At 43.3% G+C, this 18,523-nt stretch overlaps 1 protein-coding gene across 1 annotated transcript in view; it reads right to left on the bottom strand.

The window, feature by feature from the left end:
• slc8a3 (solute carrier family 8 member 3) overlaps nucleotides 1-18,523 on the bottom strand; it is a 412,792-nt gene that overhangs the window by 107,187 nt on the left and 287,082 nt on the right. The window contains exon 3 of the mRNA XM_048600418.1: nucleotides 5,390-5,493. Coding sequence (XP_048456375.1) covers nucleotides 5,390-5,493 — 104 coding nt within the window. The remainder of the gene's footprint in view (nucleotides 1-5,389; nucleotides 5,494-18,523) is intronic.

Raw genomic sequence — 18,523 nt, 5'->3', positions numbered from 1 at the left:
GACAGTGAGACGGCAACTTTTGTTAAAAAGGCCAAAGGTGTTGCAAAGGAACGTAATCAGTCAAAGACTGACACTAAGCTAAAGAAAGGGATATTTGGGGAAGTCACTGAAGGCTTGGCCAAGGAGTTAGGTTTCAGGTCTGTCTTACAGGAGTGAAAGAACTGACGGCAAAGCAAAGTTGCCAATAGTGTGGAGTGAAAGAGTGGAGAATGCACGAGAGGCCAGAGTTCAGGAATGCAATGCTCTCAGAGGGTTGTGGGGCTGGGTGAGGTTACAGAAATAGGGGCGGGCATGGGTAAATCCACACAGATGTGGGGACAAGAATTTTAAACTCCAGGTCTCGGTGGATGTTTAGCAAATGTATGTTAGCAAGCATAGAGATGCGGGGTAAACAGAACTTGGTGCATGCTAGGATGCAGGAAACAGAGCTTAGGATGATCCCGACTTTACAGTCACTGCAATGAAAGTCACTGATTCCATGAAGCATGATGTGATATGATGTCTGCTCTAAACCCTTGACCATTTCCATCTAGAAGGACACTGGCAGCAGACGTATAGCAATACCATTACCAGCATGCGTGCCCTTTCAAGTCACACACCATTGGAAATATATCACTGAGTGCTCGCTGGTAGCATGTCAAAATCCTGGGAATCCCTCTCTAATACCACTGTGGAAGTGCCACCAAGCTTGGAACAGAGAATGCATCAGGGCTCAATAAAACAGGGCCTGGTGCTGTCTTGTTTGGGTCAGGGCAGAGATTGGGAGTGAGGGCAACTGTGCTCAGATCGAGGAGTGTATGGAGTTGTTGAGTTTGTGTTGTGAGTGGGACTGAGGCCAAGAGCCAGGAGCAGCACCACGGTGCTTAATTTGCATCCTTATACCACAAAGTCTGCAGCAATTCAAGAAGGCAGCTCACCACCACCTTTTCTAGGGCAGTGAGTTAGGGGCAATATATGCTGACCTGGCCAATGATGCTCACATCCTAAAAAACAATAGAACAACAAAAAAATGCAAATCGTGAGATCGGAGCAAATTAGTCTCCAAATTGCACTTGCCTTAATCAGAATATGTATGTAATGAAGACAGAAGAAGCCATCCTGCATGTTGGAACTTGACTTGGGAGAAAAATCTCCAACAAATAAACCTTAGTGGAGTCCAACTATTTTAACAGTGTCACTTGAAATATTGAATCTCATGTCCCAGAACGAGGGGGTACTACACAAACTCCAAGATACTGTTCCATATCAAATAAAACATTCCTGCTTATCTTATTAATAATTGCTCTTTTGTAGCAACTGTGTGCTGTACGCAGGGATTAGATAATGAGCCAAACATGGCAACGGTATCCATTCAGTTCAACATGCACAGGCCGGATTTCTAACAATCCAAAATAAAACAAACAGAATACAAGTTTTACTGACAATACAACTGGCCAGTTGTTCTTGCACAGCTTCTCCAGAATAAAGCTCATTTTGCAAAAATTGTAACCCCTTGGTTGCATTTTAAAGAAAGGACCAAAGCAATACCACTTCAAAATCTTTTTTTCCAATCTGCAAAAGAAGTTTGATTACAACAAATATCTAAGTCTGCATTAAGTTGGAGAAACTCAGCAGGTCTGGCAGCATCTGTGGAGAGAGTAACAGAGGCCACGTTTTGAGTCCAGTGTGGCTCTTCTTCAGATCTGCTGCACATCTTTCTGTCACTGGTCTACCATGTCTTGTGGTCCACATGATGCGTGAGCCACAAGATGACTTGGTCTGCCCCAAGCTGTTTGGATATATCCTTTATCGAGTCAGCTACACAGAGGAGATGCTTGTTCTTCCTCATATTCTTCTCAAAGTAGGGAAATAGTTGCCCTTAAGAGAAGGTCAACTGAAAGCAAGATCTCAGCAGATCAGGGGTCAGGAAAGTACTAGAAATCAAATCCTTGCTGCAGCATACCTCAACAACATCTTATACAACTATTATACTAACTACCAACAATATGCAATAAAGTGTCCCACCAAAAGTCATTTTAGATCACAGAATGGAAATATGTGCAACTTCATGGAAGTCTTGTTTTCTTTGGAAAGAACATCTGTTTAGGAAGTGCTTTACTTGCTCAAGAGCTGCTGTTGGCTACAGATGACTGACACTCAGTAGTTTATCTTGTCTTAACTCGAGGAATAAGCAAAAGCAAGCCAAACTTCTGGACCAACACTGCTCATACTCAGAGCGCCAGATCATATTCAAAATGATAAATACAAACGAAAGACATTGGGTGGACCTCTTTAGGAATGATTTGAGTCCTGCTGCTTGGCTAATGTGAGGCAGTTAGGTTTCAACACCTACTTCACCACATAGTGTTACTTCCTTCCAAATCAAATGCCCGATTTCCGACTATAGTCATCGCTTTTTAAATCTTTGGTCTATGCATAAACAGCTTTCCAAATCAAAGGTTAGTGACTCCTTCACCTTTTTAAGGCAGCCTTCAATATTGCCAAAGCAACTAAAGGATGCAGAGTTCCCAAGAAGTTTAGAAATATTTGGGAAAGGGAAACACTGTGCAAGTTAGATTTTTACTAGTGTTTTTTTTTAAGTGAATCCGGTTTGTGTAGGTCACATGAATGATGCTGTTGCTTTGTCAAACCTGCAGGGCCTCCACTTTTGGTGTTTCTGCCATGTTAAGTCTCAGCATTGCTGGCATGCTTTCTTTAATCAAACCAAAATATAACACATTCCGGTCATTCAACAGGCAAAGCAGCAACAGAATGGAAAAGCGAACATGTGTAGAAGTGTTCTTCACTGGTAACAGCACTATCACAAGCTCAAATGACAGTGTTTTTTAAAGAGACGGCAACCCCTTTGTACTTATTATTTAACTCTCAGCAAACCGAAAGGTGACTTGCGGCTGAGCCCTAGACTGGAGTGTTAACACTCTTCATTTGCCAAGGAAAATAATTAACAACTTGAAAGCTGGAAATTGAAAGAGCTCATTTAGTATGTTCCTCTCGTAAAAGATAAACAGCACTTCATTCATCAAAAAGGGAGTTTAACATTGTTGAGTATTTCATTAAGTTGCAATTAAATGTGTTTGGAAATTATTAATGATTCCAATAGCTAAATCTGTCACAGAAGCAATCAGAATAAAATGTGTTTTGTTTTGAAAACTGGTTTTGGGGGCTTTGATTTCTATTTTCAAACTTTCAAGACAACATGTGCACAATACTATCACAACTACACTGCTGAGATGGAGTCCCCATTAATGATTATAGAATATGCCAAATTGTATGCGAAACCTGATTGATTACTTTATACCAGACAGTGGCTTTACTTATGTGGCACTTGTGTTACTGATTCCTGGTGGGGAAGTAGCTGAAAGCATGAGAAGAGATACAAGCCATTCATTGTGACAAGTCAGAAATGGCCATTGATTTTAAGCTACCTTGAATTAAACTTAGTAGCATGCTCGTCCAAGTTACCCCTTTCCCTATTTGTGGTCTCTCACCCTATACTGCCACTCCTCACTCTATACTGTGACACCTGCAATAGGGTTAGGGTTAGGGTTAGGGTTAACCTAAAATATAAATTAAAAATATCAAAGAAGCAGAGTCTAGCCATCAGGGTGCCTCCTGCCATTTCTGACCTTAGCTGTGAAGTGTCTTTATGTATGCACTGAGCAGGATCTGTTGTAATGCCAGTTGAGGTTGTCTTAGAGTCATAGAGTTGTACAGCACAAAAACAGACCCTTCAGTCCAACGTGTCCATGCCTACCATATATCCTAAATTAATCTAAGTCCCAATTACCAGCATTTGGCCCATATCCCTCAAAACCCTTCCTATTCATGTATCCATCCAGATGCCTTTTAACTGTTGTAATTGTATTAGGCGCCACCTCTTCCCCTGGCAGCTCAGGCACCACCCCCTGTGTGATAAAGTTGCCCCTTAGGTCCCTTTTCAATCTTTGCCCTCTCACCTTCAAGCCAAGGCCTCTAGTTTTGGACTCCACTACCCCAGGAAAAAGACCTTGTCTATTCAACCTATCCAGGACCCTCGTGATTTTATAAACCTCTACAAGGCCATCCCTCAGCTTCTCTTAGGCAGGTTGTTTACCCCAGCGGGGGCCAGGCCCTGGAACTACATTCTGCAGAAGAAGACAGCTCACCAAGTGTCTGATTCACGACAGCTTGACATTCATGGGCAAGAGAGGTTAAATATTCTCCCAATGAATAGCTTCTAACACCCCTTGTACTTATAATTACCACTCCACTTCTCTGAAGACAATTACATCTGGCTTAAACACTCAGATTGTACAGAATATTTTTCTTATTCTGCAATTTGTAGTGTGGTCACCATGAGGTGATGGGAAGGCACAATAATATCCATGCTTCCTCTGCCTTTATGAAAGAATTATCCAACCATTTCCACTCACCTGCTCTTTCCCCATTGGCCTGCGAATTTTACTCTCCAAGCGCGTATACAAGTTCCCTTCGGAAGTTGCTAGCCACTGGCCTTTCAGGCATGGCCTTTCCCAGCACAACCAATTGCTGTGTACAAATAGATCACTCCTCATCTTCCCTCCTTTTGCCAATCACCTTAAATGTGTACACTCCCGCCAGAGGAAACAATTCCTCTTCTCTCTACTCGATCAAAATTCTGAACCACTCTGTTGAATGTGCCCACTATCCTCTCTGCTCTGGGAAGAACAATCCTGCCCACTCCAGATTTCCCAGCAGACTGAAAGGGAAAGAAATGTGAAGCAGCGTGAGTTGAAAATGGAACATACCACGGCACTGAGTGCTGTAGTTTAGAGTATTCTCTATTTATTCAGTTGTCCGTGGCAAGGCCAGTACTCCTCACTATTGAAACCAAGCATGTGTTTAAATGCAGTAAACTTGGGCAAACACAATGCATGTGGCTGGTGCAAGATCCCTGCGTAACCCTTTTTCTCAGGCTCACTTGAACTCTGCTTGAAACAAAAGTTTGAAGGACATCCTTAGCTGTTCAAGTGGAGGGGTTGCTGTCTCTTCAGTAATGGCTATGAATGGCTGACTGGCTGGGAAGCATCTCAGAAGGACACTAAAGTTGATTGACGTTTTCGAAAAAAAAAATGGATGATGAATAAAAGAGCAACAGAATCAAGCTGATCACAGAAAAATGGAGACGTGCACTGCCTCAGGACCTTTGGAGCTCAGGTTACAGAAATAAAGAGGTCGCCTCAGACCCTCACAGCAATGAGGCAATGTGTCCAAGTAATAGACTAGGCTGAGGCAAGAGTGCACATTGTCTAGGAGAGAAACAAAAAAAGCACGAGGCATAGATGACCGAAACAGGGTGAGAGCGGGAATACAGGAGGAAAAATAATAGATTTTCTCAAAAAAAAAGACGTTACATCTCAGGATCTCACACCTGATATTCCTCGTTTCATCCATTTCGGTTCACCAAGCACAATGAAGAAATGTTCTTGCTTTTCGTATTCCTCAGCATCATTTATTTTAACGCTTATGGCTTTCCTGTAAGGATATAAGAAAGAAAATGTACAATGGGTTGCTACAAAACCACTGCAGTCATACATGCGATTTTTTTTTTGTAAACTTGCTTGACGGTTAGTGGGAGGCAGCCTGCAGCACACCCAGATTGGTGTCACATGCCACCATTTTCTTGGCTTATTAGTAGAACATTAGTTAGAGCCAAATTCAGGCCTTCTTTCTCCCCTCCCTGCACCACTCCCCCCACCCAACAAAACCCCCATGCCATCTCCGACACTGCTCCCTGCACCTGTCCCTCCACCAAACTCAGCTCATTGTAAAGACTGGTCAAGGAATGGCAAGAGTTCCAGTGATATAACCTGCCAAACCTTTGAAATGTCCAACTCTGAGTAGTTGTATCCTGAAGCCAATGTAATCAAGCCAATGATTAACTCAGGCTGAAAGGGCAGAACAATTAAAAGTACCCAGTTTTTATTTTAATTTGGTTGCCTTCACCGCTGTATTCTTGCCCGATGAAATCCTGTTGTAGGCAGCAGGACAGATGGAGGAGGTGTTTTGAATGTGTTAAGTGTGGTTATTTCTGCATAGCTCAGAACTAAATTAAGCGACTTTTTTAAAGGCAAGGGTCTCCTGATCAATGCTTTCAATAGCAGATCCTTGTTCTAAGCTAACTTGTCCTGGCCAGTCATAGAGTCAAAGGATCAAACAGCATGGAAACAGACCCTTCGGTCCATCAATCTGGATTCAAACCTCAGAGTTTCACGGCCAGCACTCGCATGGCTGATACCTAGCCAGACCACTGCCTGGGGATAAGTTAACCACATTGGTGTGGAATTGGAGTCACAAAAAGATCAGATTGTGTTATGCATATTTCAACAAATTAATGCATCAGAAGCATTTTAATTCCAATTCTTAAATTTACAATGGCGAGATTTGAATTCATAACGGATGGATTATGAGTCCTGGTATTTGGCTTATAGTTTCAGTATCATAAGAATTCTGCTATCAAGTCCTTCCTGCTGCCACTTCCAGACCCTCTTGCTAACATTGAAGGGATTTGTGTCCTAGGTGTTTAATTTGCCAACAGTTTATGCTAGTCTCTGAGGTCATCAGGTATCTCCAGCTTGGGTTATGCATTGGTTGGAAAACACAGTGTCCTCTCAGGACCATCAGAGCTTTACTGCATATACTCAGGCGAGGCAGGGTGTGCAGCCGTGGCCTGTTCTTACCTCCATCTTTCGGGATTAGGCAGTGTATTCTGGGTACTGTAAATTAAGGGGCATTACTCAAGGCATCAGTCACACACTAGAGCACCAGATTCCCCTAATATACCACAATGTATCTGTGCAATCCTCCCCTTCAACTTCAATATGACCTGGAACTTGAAACTACACAGAAACATTGAGATACTTTTAAGTTTGTTGGGTCTGTGCAGAATGATAAATAATTTTATGCTGAAGCCCCTTCTTTTACCTGGGATTCCTTTCTTACTGTTTACTACTCAGCTGTACAGTGTCGAAAATATCTGTACGCTTCGCTTTTGTGGCATTGCACACTTGGCACTGGTTACTGAATGTGGGCAAGTATTGACTTAATTTCACCTTCTATGGTGAGGTTTTTATAGTGCGATGTTATTGGTGAAGGTTGTCTTGGCCCTTATGGTCATATTCTGGTTTAAATGTGATGTCCCTGCCAGCAGAGGTGAACAAAAACAACTCTAAAAGGAACAAGGCTACTTCTTTCTGGCTATTGACATCCAAACAATGCCACACAGTGTTGGGCAGGCCAGACCTGGCCCCCTTCGCCAGGACGGTATGCCATGATTCATGATTTTAAACATGTGAACACACAATAGCTCTTCCCCATTAGCCAGGCTACAATACTCTGCTTGAAGCAGCTCCGAGATACTTTCAGTTAAGCCATGGGATCGGGAGCTGCCTTCAGCCTGCACGGACCCAAGTTGGACCGTCACGCTGACACATTCTCTCACCTGCCTTCCTTGCTGCTGGGGCTCAAGAGGCATTGAAAGCAGGCAAGCTGTCGGCAACAGGAAAAAGGCACAGCGTCATTGTGAAGGGCTCCCAACTGGCAGGTTAATTGGAGCAGTGTTGGTGGGCCAGGTTAGAAGCTCCCTAATGCACCAAGATTGAAATGGGCAGCATGTGACAGATCTGACTGCGAGTGCAGCAGTGTTAAATATCTCTTGGGAATCAAGCAGTCAAACAAGACAAAGAAAGAGAGGGAGGGGGAGATCAGAGAAAGGGAAAGAAGGAAGGAGAGAGGAGGGTCTTCAGCAGTGGCTCATTCTGGCGAGTACTCCACCTTTCTGTGAACTCATATCCACCATGCGTGGGTCCGTCAGCTCAATGAAGAAACTCTTGTTTTTTTCATATTCCTCATCATCAATTATTTTGATCTGAGCTCTTTTGCTGCAAATGAAAAACAATAATGTCACAAGGGAAGGGAAAGGAAAGGGGCGGGGTTGGAAAAGAATGGGAAGGGGAAGGATAGGACCACGGGTGCAGTGATGGGTGAGTATTGCCAATAAGGGTAATTCATTAGTACCCCAGAGCAAGAGATTACATTGTCAGTGATGAACTTTACTACACCTGTGGATAAACAACACACAAAACTTGGAAAACACAACCCTGGTGGTCAGACGCATTCTGTGCATTAGTAACCAACACAGTAATATGTTTGTGTAAAATTCCTCTGTCGGACATTCTAACACAGGTCAGCCAGCAACGTGTAGGTGCATTGCTGTGTTAAAGTGCTGGCAAAGGAATTCACACCAATGATGCTTTGATGGTTTCTCACAAACTCTCCCACAGCATGAGGCTTCTTCAGGATTAAGTCAAGGTGTCAGTGCTATACAACACTTGTTAGTCAACACAATGGCTATTAGTTGCCTGTTCAGCAGTTCACAACTACCATAATATAACAGAAAACCATCCTACACTGATTCATAATTACAGCACTATTTTAGAATGAAAAAGCATTAATAATCAAAAATTTTCAACAAAAACTTTACTAAAGTTTCCATAGAGTATAGATGTTTAGTTTGAACATAACATTATATCATTTTATGCATATGACAATGATCTCCCCTTCACATGCATTTAGATCAATGCTTTAAATCTATCTTTAATAGATAATGATATCTACACTTGGATACTAGATGTTGAGCTGTTGTAACCAGACTGAAATTTGACTGAAAAGACTTAATAAAGCCAGAAAGCACCAGACCTTAAGTGAACTGGCAGTATTAATATTCAATACAGGATACCCTGTCACCAGTTCAAGGCTGAATCCTATCTTGGAAAAATATCAATAAACACATGGCACTATCTTATCATATATGTGGAACTGCTTACTGAGATTAGAGAGTTTTTTTATCATTCTTTGTAACGCTACATATAAGTTTTGTAAAGTGGGCTGTATTTCTTCAAAGTAGAGGATCTTCAGGATAACTCCGGAAGGGAGTTGACAGGCTGCAAGGTCTCTCCCACTCTAGGCCTCATTATTGTTATATTTCTGATGGTTACATAGGGCTGCAACTGGCAGCTGAATGTATGGGTACAGGCTTTGACTGAAGACAGAGTCGGGCTCATCTGCAACATTCCCATATTGGAATGTCCAGGTTAACATATAATGAGCCTCTGAGTGTGATACTTCCATATCAGTCACAGGGTTTAATAAGGTATGAAGGGAAAAAGCACACACTTCAAGCTACTCAATGTAAGCGGTTGAATTCTCAACCTCAGATTAATAGTGTACCAAACAGAACAACAGGCTAAGCAATTACAGCTCCTTTATAACTAGAAGCAATAAAATAGCAGTTAATTCATTTAAAATCACACATAATTAAAAGAATCCAAAACAAACAAATGAACAAATCATCAATTTTAACTATTGATTTATCATTTGCATCTAGAAAATCAAAACATAAAGTTGTTCTTTAGCAGTGAACACCAAGGTCTGAAACTTCCTATTTTTAGACTAAATATTATATTTGGATTTTTTTTTCTTGGTCAATGGTAAGGAAGTTGATAATGCAGGATTCAGTGATCGTAACACTATTGAATGTCAAGGAGCACTGATTAGTTTGTCTCTTATTGGTGATGGTCATTGCCTGGCATTTGTGTGGCATATATGTTACTTGCCATTTGTCAGCCCAAGCGTAGATATTGTCCAGATTTTGTTGCATTTGAATATGGACTGGTTCACTGAGGTGTCATGAATGGTACTGAACATTGTGCAATCATCCACGAACATTCTCACTTCTGACCTTATGATTGAGGGAAGGTCATTGACGAAGCAGCTGAAAATGGTTGGGCCGAGGACACTACCCTGAGGAACTTCTGCAGAGATGTCCTGCAACTGAGATGATTGACTTCCAATAACTATAACCATCTTCTTATGTGTCAGGTATGACTCCAACCAGCGGAGGCTTTTGCCTCTTGGTGCCCACTGATTCCAGTTTTGCTAGGGTTCGTTGATGCCACACTCAGTCGAATTTTGTTTCTTATACATTCATAGGACGAGGGCATCACTAGCTAGGCCAGCATTTATTACCCGTCCCTAATTGCTGAGAGGGCAAATTCCTGTGGGTCTGGAGTCACATGTAGGCCAGACCAGGTAAGGACAGCAGTTTCCTTCCCTAAAGGACATTAGTGAATACAGCCTTGGTATCAAGGGCTGTCACTCTCACTTCACCTCTGGAATTCAACTTCTTTGTTTGAACCAAGGCTGTAGTGAGATCAGGAGCTGAGTGGCCTAAGCTGGGCATCACTGAGCAGGTTATTGCTGAGCAGGTGCTGCTTGATAGCACTGTTGATGACACCTTCCATCACTTTACAGATGATCAAGAGTAAATGTATGGGGCAGTAACTGGCTGGGTGGGATTTGCCTTACTTTTTGTTTACACAACATACTTGGGCCATTTTTCACATTGTCGGGTAGATGCCAGTGTTGTGCTGGAACAGCTTGGCTAGGGGACCAGCAACTTCGGGAGCACGAGTCTTCTGTACAATTGCTGAAATGTTGTCAGGATCAATACTTTTTGTACTATTCAGTGCCTCTGAACATTTCTTGATGTCATGTGGAGTGAATTGAATTGGCTCAAGACTGGTATCTGTAATGCTGGGGACCTCTGGAGGAGGCTGAGATGGATCATCCACTCGGCACTTCCGGCTGAAGATTGCTGGGAATGCTTCAGCCTTATCTTTTGCACTGATGTGTTGGGCTGTTCGATCATTGAGGATGGGGATATTTGGGAAGCCTCCTCCTCCAGTGAGTTGTTTAATTGTCCACCACCATTCACAACTGGATGTGACAGGACTGCAGAATTTAGATCTAATACATTGGTTGTGGGGGATATGCCGGGTCATGAGGTTACAGATTGTGCTGGAGTACAATTCTGCTGCTGTTGATGGCCCACAGCGCCTCATGGATGCCCAGTCTTGAGTTGCTAGATCTGTTCAAAGTCAGTCCCATTTAGCACAGTGATAGTACCACACAACATGATGGAGGTTATTTTCAATGTGAAGGTGGGACTTTATCTGCAAAATGACTGTGGTCAGTCTGACCAATACTGTCATGGACAAATGCATTGGAAAGATGAGGGCAAGTGTGTTTTACCCTCTTGTTGGTTCCCTCACCACCTGCCGCAGACCCAGTCTAGCAGCTATGTCCTTTAGGACCCGACCAGCTCGATCAGTAATACTGCTGCTGAGCCACTCTTGATGGTAGACATTGAAATCCCCCACCCAGAGTACATTTTGTGCCCTTGCCACCCTCAGTGCTTCCTCCAAGTGTCGTTCAACATGAAGGACTACCGATTCATCAGCCGAGGGAGGACAATATATGGTAATCAGCAGGAGGTTTCCTTGCCAATGTTTAAACTGAAGCCATTAGACTTCAGTCTGGGGTCTGGAATAAGGACTCAGCTTCCTGACTGTATACCACTGTGCCACCATCTCTGCTGGGTCTGTCCTGCCACTGGGATGGGACATATCCAGGAATGGTGATGGTGGTATCTGGAACATTGTCTATAAGGTATGATTCCGTGAGTATGACTATGTCAGGCTATTGTTTGACTAGTCTGTGAGACACCTTTCCCAATTTTGCCACTAGCCCCCAGGTGTTGGTGAGGAGGACTTTGCAGGGTCAACAGGGCTGTTTCTGCCATTGTCTTTTCCAGTGCCTAGGTCGCTACCAGTTGGTCCATCCGGTTTCACTTCTTTATTGAGACTTAGTAGTGATTGGTACAACTGAGTGGCTTGCTAGGCCATTTCAGAGGGCAACTGAGAGTCAACCACATTGCTGTGGGTCTGGAGTCACATGTAGGCCAGACCAGGTGAGGATGGCAGATTTCCTTCCCTGAAGGATGTTAGTGAATGAGATGGGGTTTTCCGACAATCGACAATGGTTTCATGGTCTTCAGTAAATTTTCCACCATGGTACGGGACCTAGAGGTGCTGGAGGATCCTCGTTCCAGTGGACCATCAAATGGAGACTCAGGCACCAGCCATAGGACCCAAATGTAGTGGCCCGTACTATGCCAATTCATACACCACAGAACATACCAGAAGAAACTCAATGATCTTCTTGGTTCCAGGGATATTGGCCTCCCTTATAAACAAAACTTTCTGAGTAATTACTGTGTAGCGTAACATTTAATTTAACAGCTATTACAGCAGGAATTAACTTTGCAAAATTCTAGCATGGGAAAACAAAGGTAAGAATTAGGAAAATCACCAGAGGTCCCATTACGCATTGAACTAAACAATAATTTATCTGGCACTGAACACACCCTATTTTCATTTACTCTGGCATCAGCAGTTCTTACTATCTCTATTTTCATTTTGTTGCTTTTGAAAATCAGAAGTATTTGTAAACGAACCCTCAGAGGAAGGCGAGGAAGGGGATAATTATTATTCAATGTCGTGACTGGCTGTCCCTTGGTCTTTGGCCCAAAGGGTACGAGCAATTGCCTGACACAGAGAAAATAACCTGCCCCTGAAATACAATACAGCAATAAATGCTTGGGGCAGAGGATAGACCTATTTGAGTAATTCTCATCAAGCAGACTTTGTAGGCTGTAGTTCTCATCAGGAGGTTCCCAGAGAGTAGCTTTCATCCAGCAAATGGAAGATTGACCAGAAGAAATGGAGGAAGCTCGAGCAAAGATTTCCCTAACACTCGGCTAGAGAACAGGATGCTACACCCACCGCTTTAACAAGACTAAAACATTCCATGCTGACAATCTGATATCAGTGAACCATCCCCAGCTGTCATGGTTGTATACTTTCATTCCTAATTACTCAATGCATCATATCTAAACTGCTGCTTCATAACAAACTCAATAAACTATCAAAATATCACTTACAAATCATTGTTTGTCTATATGAGGTAATGGTGAATGCAAACCGCTCCCCCCCTCAACTAAAATCAACAATAGGTGTCAGGAGTGATACATAGAAGTTGGGGTTTAATTGGTTTTAATTTTGAGAAACTGAGAGAAGCAGCAATCTTTGATTGAAGTGACCACATCACTGGGATATTCGAGAATGTAACTGATGGATAGTTCAGCGGAAAAGTCAGGATCATCGGCAGTGGGGGGGTCTGTATCGAAACTGTAGAAATCTGCAGTGGTAATTATGAGTGTGTCCTCAACGGGCTTTCGAAAGTTTGTGAAAGTATCAACTGAGTTAGAAACAATGTGGAATAAGTCAGCCTATGGGGCCCATTTGTGTGTTTTATATTGGATAAGGAAAATGTAAAGTTAGTACAGGTATTAGATATCTGTGATTGTAATGCCCCCCCAACTCCCCCAGAAATCAACAACTCCTTAAGGGCAAGTGGCACCATCTTCTCTCTGCTACCTCATGCTCACTCTGTCTCTGCCACTGCACAGGACTGTAAGAAACCATACGAAGTAGTGCACACAGCCCAGACCATCATGGAAGCCAACCTCCCATCCATGGACTCCACTTACATATTGTGTTGCCGTGGAAACGCTGACAACATCACAAAGACACATCCCACCCTATTATTGCTGTCTTCCATTCTCTTCCATCAGGCAGAAGATACAGAAGCTTGAACACACGCACCAACAGGTTCAAGAACAGCTTCTTCCCTGCTGTTATCAGACTGTTGAATGGACCTCTGCCATTTCAAATCTAATGTTGACCCTGCTTTTGTTCATCTCCTGTGCAGACGTAACCTCATATGCCTTGCTGTGTCTAAGTACACTATGATCTGTACGTCCTTGTTTGCTATGATCTGCCTGTACTGCTCACAAAACAAAGCTTTTCATTGTACTTCATCAAAATCATCTCCACTTAACAGCTGTCACCCACTTCATCCTCCGAAACTACTTGCCTTCGCTTCTCTCTGTTCTTCCTACTCACTCACTTGGGACACCTCACCACTTCTCCTGCTCTTTCGTCACCAAAAACAGTGCTTGAAACCACTTTTGTCTTACTCAATCCCTCCTCTTGCCTTATTACAGGAGAAAATGTAATGGGCAGAGAAGGCCAAGAGTGCCAGCATTCAGCTTCTCACACCCCACTATGAGAAGATTCTCGAGGTGGCTGGTAAGGATTAAGATCTCTAACCTCAAGACTGAAACACCTCCGTATCAAGGCAACTCAGGAAGCATCATTCTGCCATGATGTTCTTTCATTGCGACCGAGTATTAACTTATTCTTAAGATGCTCAACCTTCTACCCCTATACTACGTGACCTCTAGTCTTTTATGCAGGTACCAGGGGCAACCACAAAGTCTCTATCCCTAAAAGGTCAGCCCCTCAGCACCTCCTCCAACTCTGAGGAAGAAGCCACATACCCTCCAGCGGGTACATCTTCAAGGCTTTCTCCTGTGCCCTCCCCCAGCTCAAAGACTCTCAACTCGATGGGTCATCTTTCTAGATTAGACACAGGAGTGCAGTCTGCTGAGCACATCACTGGCACAGCTCTGCAGCTGGTCAAGGAAGAAACGTTCCAGGGCGTTGGGGGACTGCCGGAGACATGGCATCGGCTCAGGCCCAGCCAGAAGATGCTCCTAAGGAATCAGCCATTTGCACAGAAAGACACAGGGACAGCAGGCAGGTTTGTGACAGGCACTCAGTAACCTGGCCTGAAGGACAGAGGAGCCCACCAACACTATCTGTACTGTGCTAGTTCTGACATGCGTGCATCTTAGTGACTTTAGCTACAGGTTGCCAGCCACCATGGAAAGCCAGGTCCAGCAGATTGCTCAACAAGCTGATAGAAATACAGGAAGACCTGCACTCTATCCTTTCAGCCATTGTTACTCAATATTAACAGCAAGGCCTCCATTTCCATCGAGAAGCCTCCATCTCACTCTGGCCTTCTTCACAAGGAGATAGGGTGATCCCTGCAAGCACCCAGACAGAGGATGAATCAAAACAAGGCCCTCACGTGTCCTCTCAGGAGGTATCAAGCCCTTCCATCTCCAGCCTGCCTGTCTCCAGCCCAAAGTGGGTGGGCAGTTATCTGGGCCCTTTAGCCGCAAATGCCCAAACCTTTCAGGTCAATGGGATCGGCTACAAAGAGGGATCCCTCCACCCCAGTTACAGAGCCTGAGAACGCTGGGAGAACAAGGAAACAACATACAAAACACTGACGGTACAGAGGTAACATATCATGGGAAACACACATTCACATCTGCAAATGTTTATGCAGTTTCCCTCATTACCTGTATGATTGACTGGCATGTTAGCTATTCAAGCAGGTTAATTGGACAAAATACAAACACCTAAGCAGTCTCTTCATCTAACCCAAGGAAGTCATATTGGTGAGGCATTACTCATCACTGAGAGCATCCTAGATCACAGCAATTGTTAGGGATCATTCAACCCTTACTGTATGACCACGACCATCTTTTAGCCCTTCAATGAGAAGATCACTCAGGGAAAAAGGTGATGTGAATGCCTGGTAATCGTGTCTTACTTACACTCATATTCCACTCACTCCATCACTTTGTGTGTGTGAAACTCAGTGACCATTCACAACTGCAGATACCTCTAGTTAAAGGTCCATTCTACCTTAACAAGGGAACACACCCTTATTTAAGGATGCATGATAATCAATGCTCAAATGCCATCCAAACTTGGCCTCATAGCACCAACATGTGCACCCCACACCCACCGACAAAATGAAAAACATTTAGTCCACCTACAGTGACTGTGTAGGCAGGCAGTTTTCTTCCCTACTGAGCAGTTCAGGTTTGTTTCAAGGTGGCACACTGTCTAGATTGCACTCCTGAGTTACAGGTTTTGCCCAATACACATTACTTCCATCCCACTAATGCCCAATATCCATGTTCCCTCAGGTGTTGCTGTCCTTATCAATCCCATCAGCTTTGAAGCCCCCCCACATAACCATCTGTCCCTTTTATTTGATGGTTAACATCCCTAACTCATCCCTTCAGCTTCCCACATTGTCATTCCTGTGACCGCAATCCAGTGAGGGTGGTGGTAGTTGGGAAAGGGAAAATTCCACTCCAAATTTCAGCCTTTGGGGGAAGGTCGCAAAGAATACAACATAAACCAACATGGGTTGTGCTATATGGATGAAGTCTAACATTACTAAATGCAAAATCAGGTCAGACACATACACTTTTCTATAGATGCATAAAGCAAGCTGGTTGAAAGGTTGGGGCTAGGTGGCATCAGGGTTTCAGCAAAGACATGAAGACATGACATTAGCCGTGAGCCTTCCTGCCTGCTGGTTCTGACCCTTTACAGACAGAGCAGCCTGTACTGGCAGTTACTGATAGCTTGAGACAGGGTTATGTTACTGGCTGGCTATGACCACAGGGAATCCCTACCTTTACAAATTCATCAAAGATACAGTGTGTTAACTTTAGTCATTCAGCCAGCAGGTAATTCATGGCCATGGATTTATTTCTTCCATTGGAGTCAGAGGACACAATGTAGCCTTTTCTTTTCCCCACTCTCTCCTCTTGAAGTTGCGCAGTGCAGTTAACAACGCTGAGCGAGACTCAAAATAAGCTTCTCTCCTTTGCGTCTTCAAAGATATACATTTTAACAAGAACAGCATCCCTACTAAAAAGCCAATGAGAGTTCCACCAGGCCTCAGACTGCCAATCTGTGCTGTATTTAGCATTAACCTTACTCCCTGTTGTCTGCAGGTGGGGATTCAAACTCACTTGACGTATTTGTTTTAAAACCTAGACATAAACCATCAGCCTGGGTCAGGGGTTAGAATAATAGAAGCCCTACCACTCAGGCTGTATTGACCCTCCAAAGAGCATCCCATCCAGACCCAACCCCCTACGACCCTGCATTTCCTGTGGCTAATCCAACTAACCCACACACTATGAGCAATTTAACATGACCAATCTAACTAACCTGAGCATCTTTGTAGGAGGCAACCAGAGCATCTGGAGGAGAGCTGATCAGGCACATGGAGAATATACAAACTCCACAGAGACAGTCATCTGAGGGTGGAATTGAACCTGGGTCCCCTAGCACTATGAGGCAGCAGCACTAACCACTGGGCCTCTGTGCTGCCTGGTATGCCATAGGTTGGCGGCCTGCAGCTCATTGAGGACTCACAAGTGGTTCCTGACCTTGATCAATTGAAACCATTTTCACTTATTACCTTTTTGTTTGGAAAATAGCTGTCCCAATGTGACTTAATTTAAAAAGAATATCAAATATCAAAAAAAATCTGCCTAGCGATTAATATTTTAATGCATGATGGGAGCTATGAAATGCTTAATCATACATTTATGACATTCTGTCAAAGACATGCCTGGATCAAAAGTCAGAACAAATTACAGTTGCACTGTTCTGCCAAGCAAAATGACCTCATGTGTCATTGGACTAACAGTATATATATTGCCTGCAAACTGATTGGGTGAGCTACTGACAGACATTGATGGTAATTAAATAGTTTATTTCAGTCTTTTTAGGGTTGTATGAATATTGCACTTGTCAGAAAATATCACTCAATTAACAACTTTTTCTAAAAACCTTTAAAACATAGCTGAGCGCCAAAGCCCTATTTCATTGATATAAAATCATATCTGTTTATGCGCACCAGCTAAATGATGCCCCACAGAAATTCGTGAATGTATCTCAGTCTCAACTTTCATTATTGCTGACATTTGAATAATGACATTGTGTCTCTTGAGATAATGCACATTTGGCAAAATTTTTCACATGCCTCTGTGTTTTTGAGGTTGCTGAGCCCTGGTATAGGCTAGCTAACAGCTAGATGCTGCAAATAAAAGGAAAACAATCCTGTTTTGGTCCATTCTTCTACCTAGTTTGGAGGAAAATATGGTTCTGGGAAAAGAAAGCAGCAGGGAGTAACATTTAGCTTGCAGATGGTTTGAGGGGAGATGGCGGAAAGCTCTGTAGTTGTCAGATCTTACCAATCATGTTGTAAACAAAATGGATTAGTGATTGAATCCAACTTAACGGAGGGGTGGTACAGAACAGAACACGTAACCCATGTGCGCTACCCTAGAAAAGCTTTGTAACAATACGTCAAAGACATGAAGGAACCTGACAGATCTGGGCGAGTGAACATTACTTATAGCAGCAGAAGGACCTGCCTTGAGTCCTGCCAGTGAAAACATCCAGGGATCATCTTAATGATGAAGCAATGTGATAGACTTTAAAAGGTGTTTAGCACGCTTGCCTTTATCGCTCAGTCCTTTGAGTATAGGAGTTGGGAAGTCAGATTGAGGTTATACAGGAAATTGGTGAGGCCTCTTCTGGAGTACTGTGTCCAGTTCTGGTCGCCCAGGCATAGAAAGATAATTATTAGGCTGGAGAAGATCCAGAAGAGATTTACAAGGATATCACCGGCTATGGAAGGTTTGAGTTATAAAGAAAGGCTGAATAGGCTGGGACTTTTTCACTCGAGTATAAGAGGCCTTATTGAAGTTTATAAAATCACGATAGATAGGGTTAAGCGTAGGTGTCTTTTCCCTAGGATGGGGGATTTTAAGATCACGGGGCACATTTTTAAGGTAAGAGGAGAGAGATTT

The sequence above is a fragment of the Rhincodon typus genome, chromosome 8, assembly GCF_021869965.1.
Source record: "Rhincodon typus isolate 14 chromosome 8, sRhiTyp1.1, whole genome shotgun sequence".
NCBI lineage: Eukaryota > Metazoa > Chordata > Chondrichthyes > Orectolobiformes > Rhincodontidae > Rhincodon > Rhincodon typus.
The sequence above is the reverse complement of the archived record's forward strand: the minus strand, read 5'-3'. Positions and strand labels throughout refer to the sequence as shown.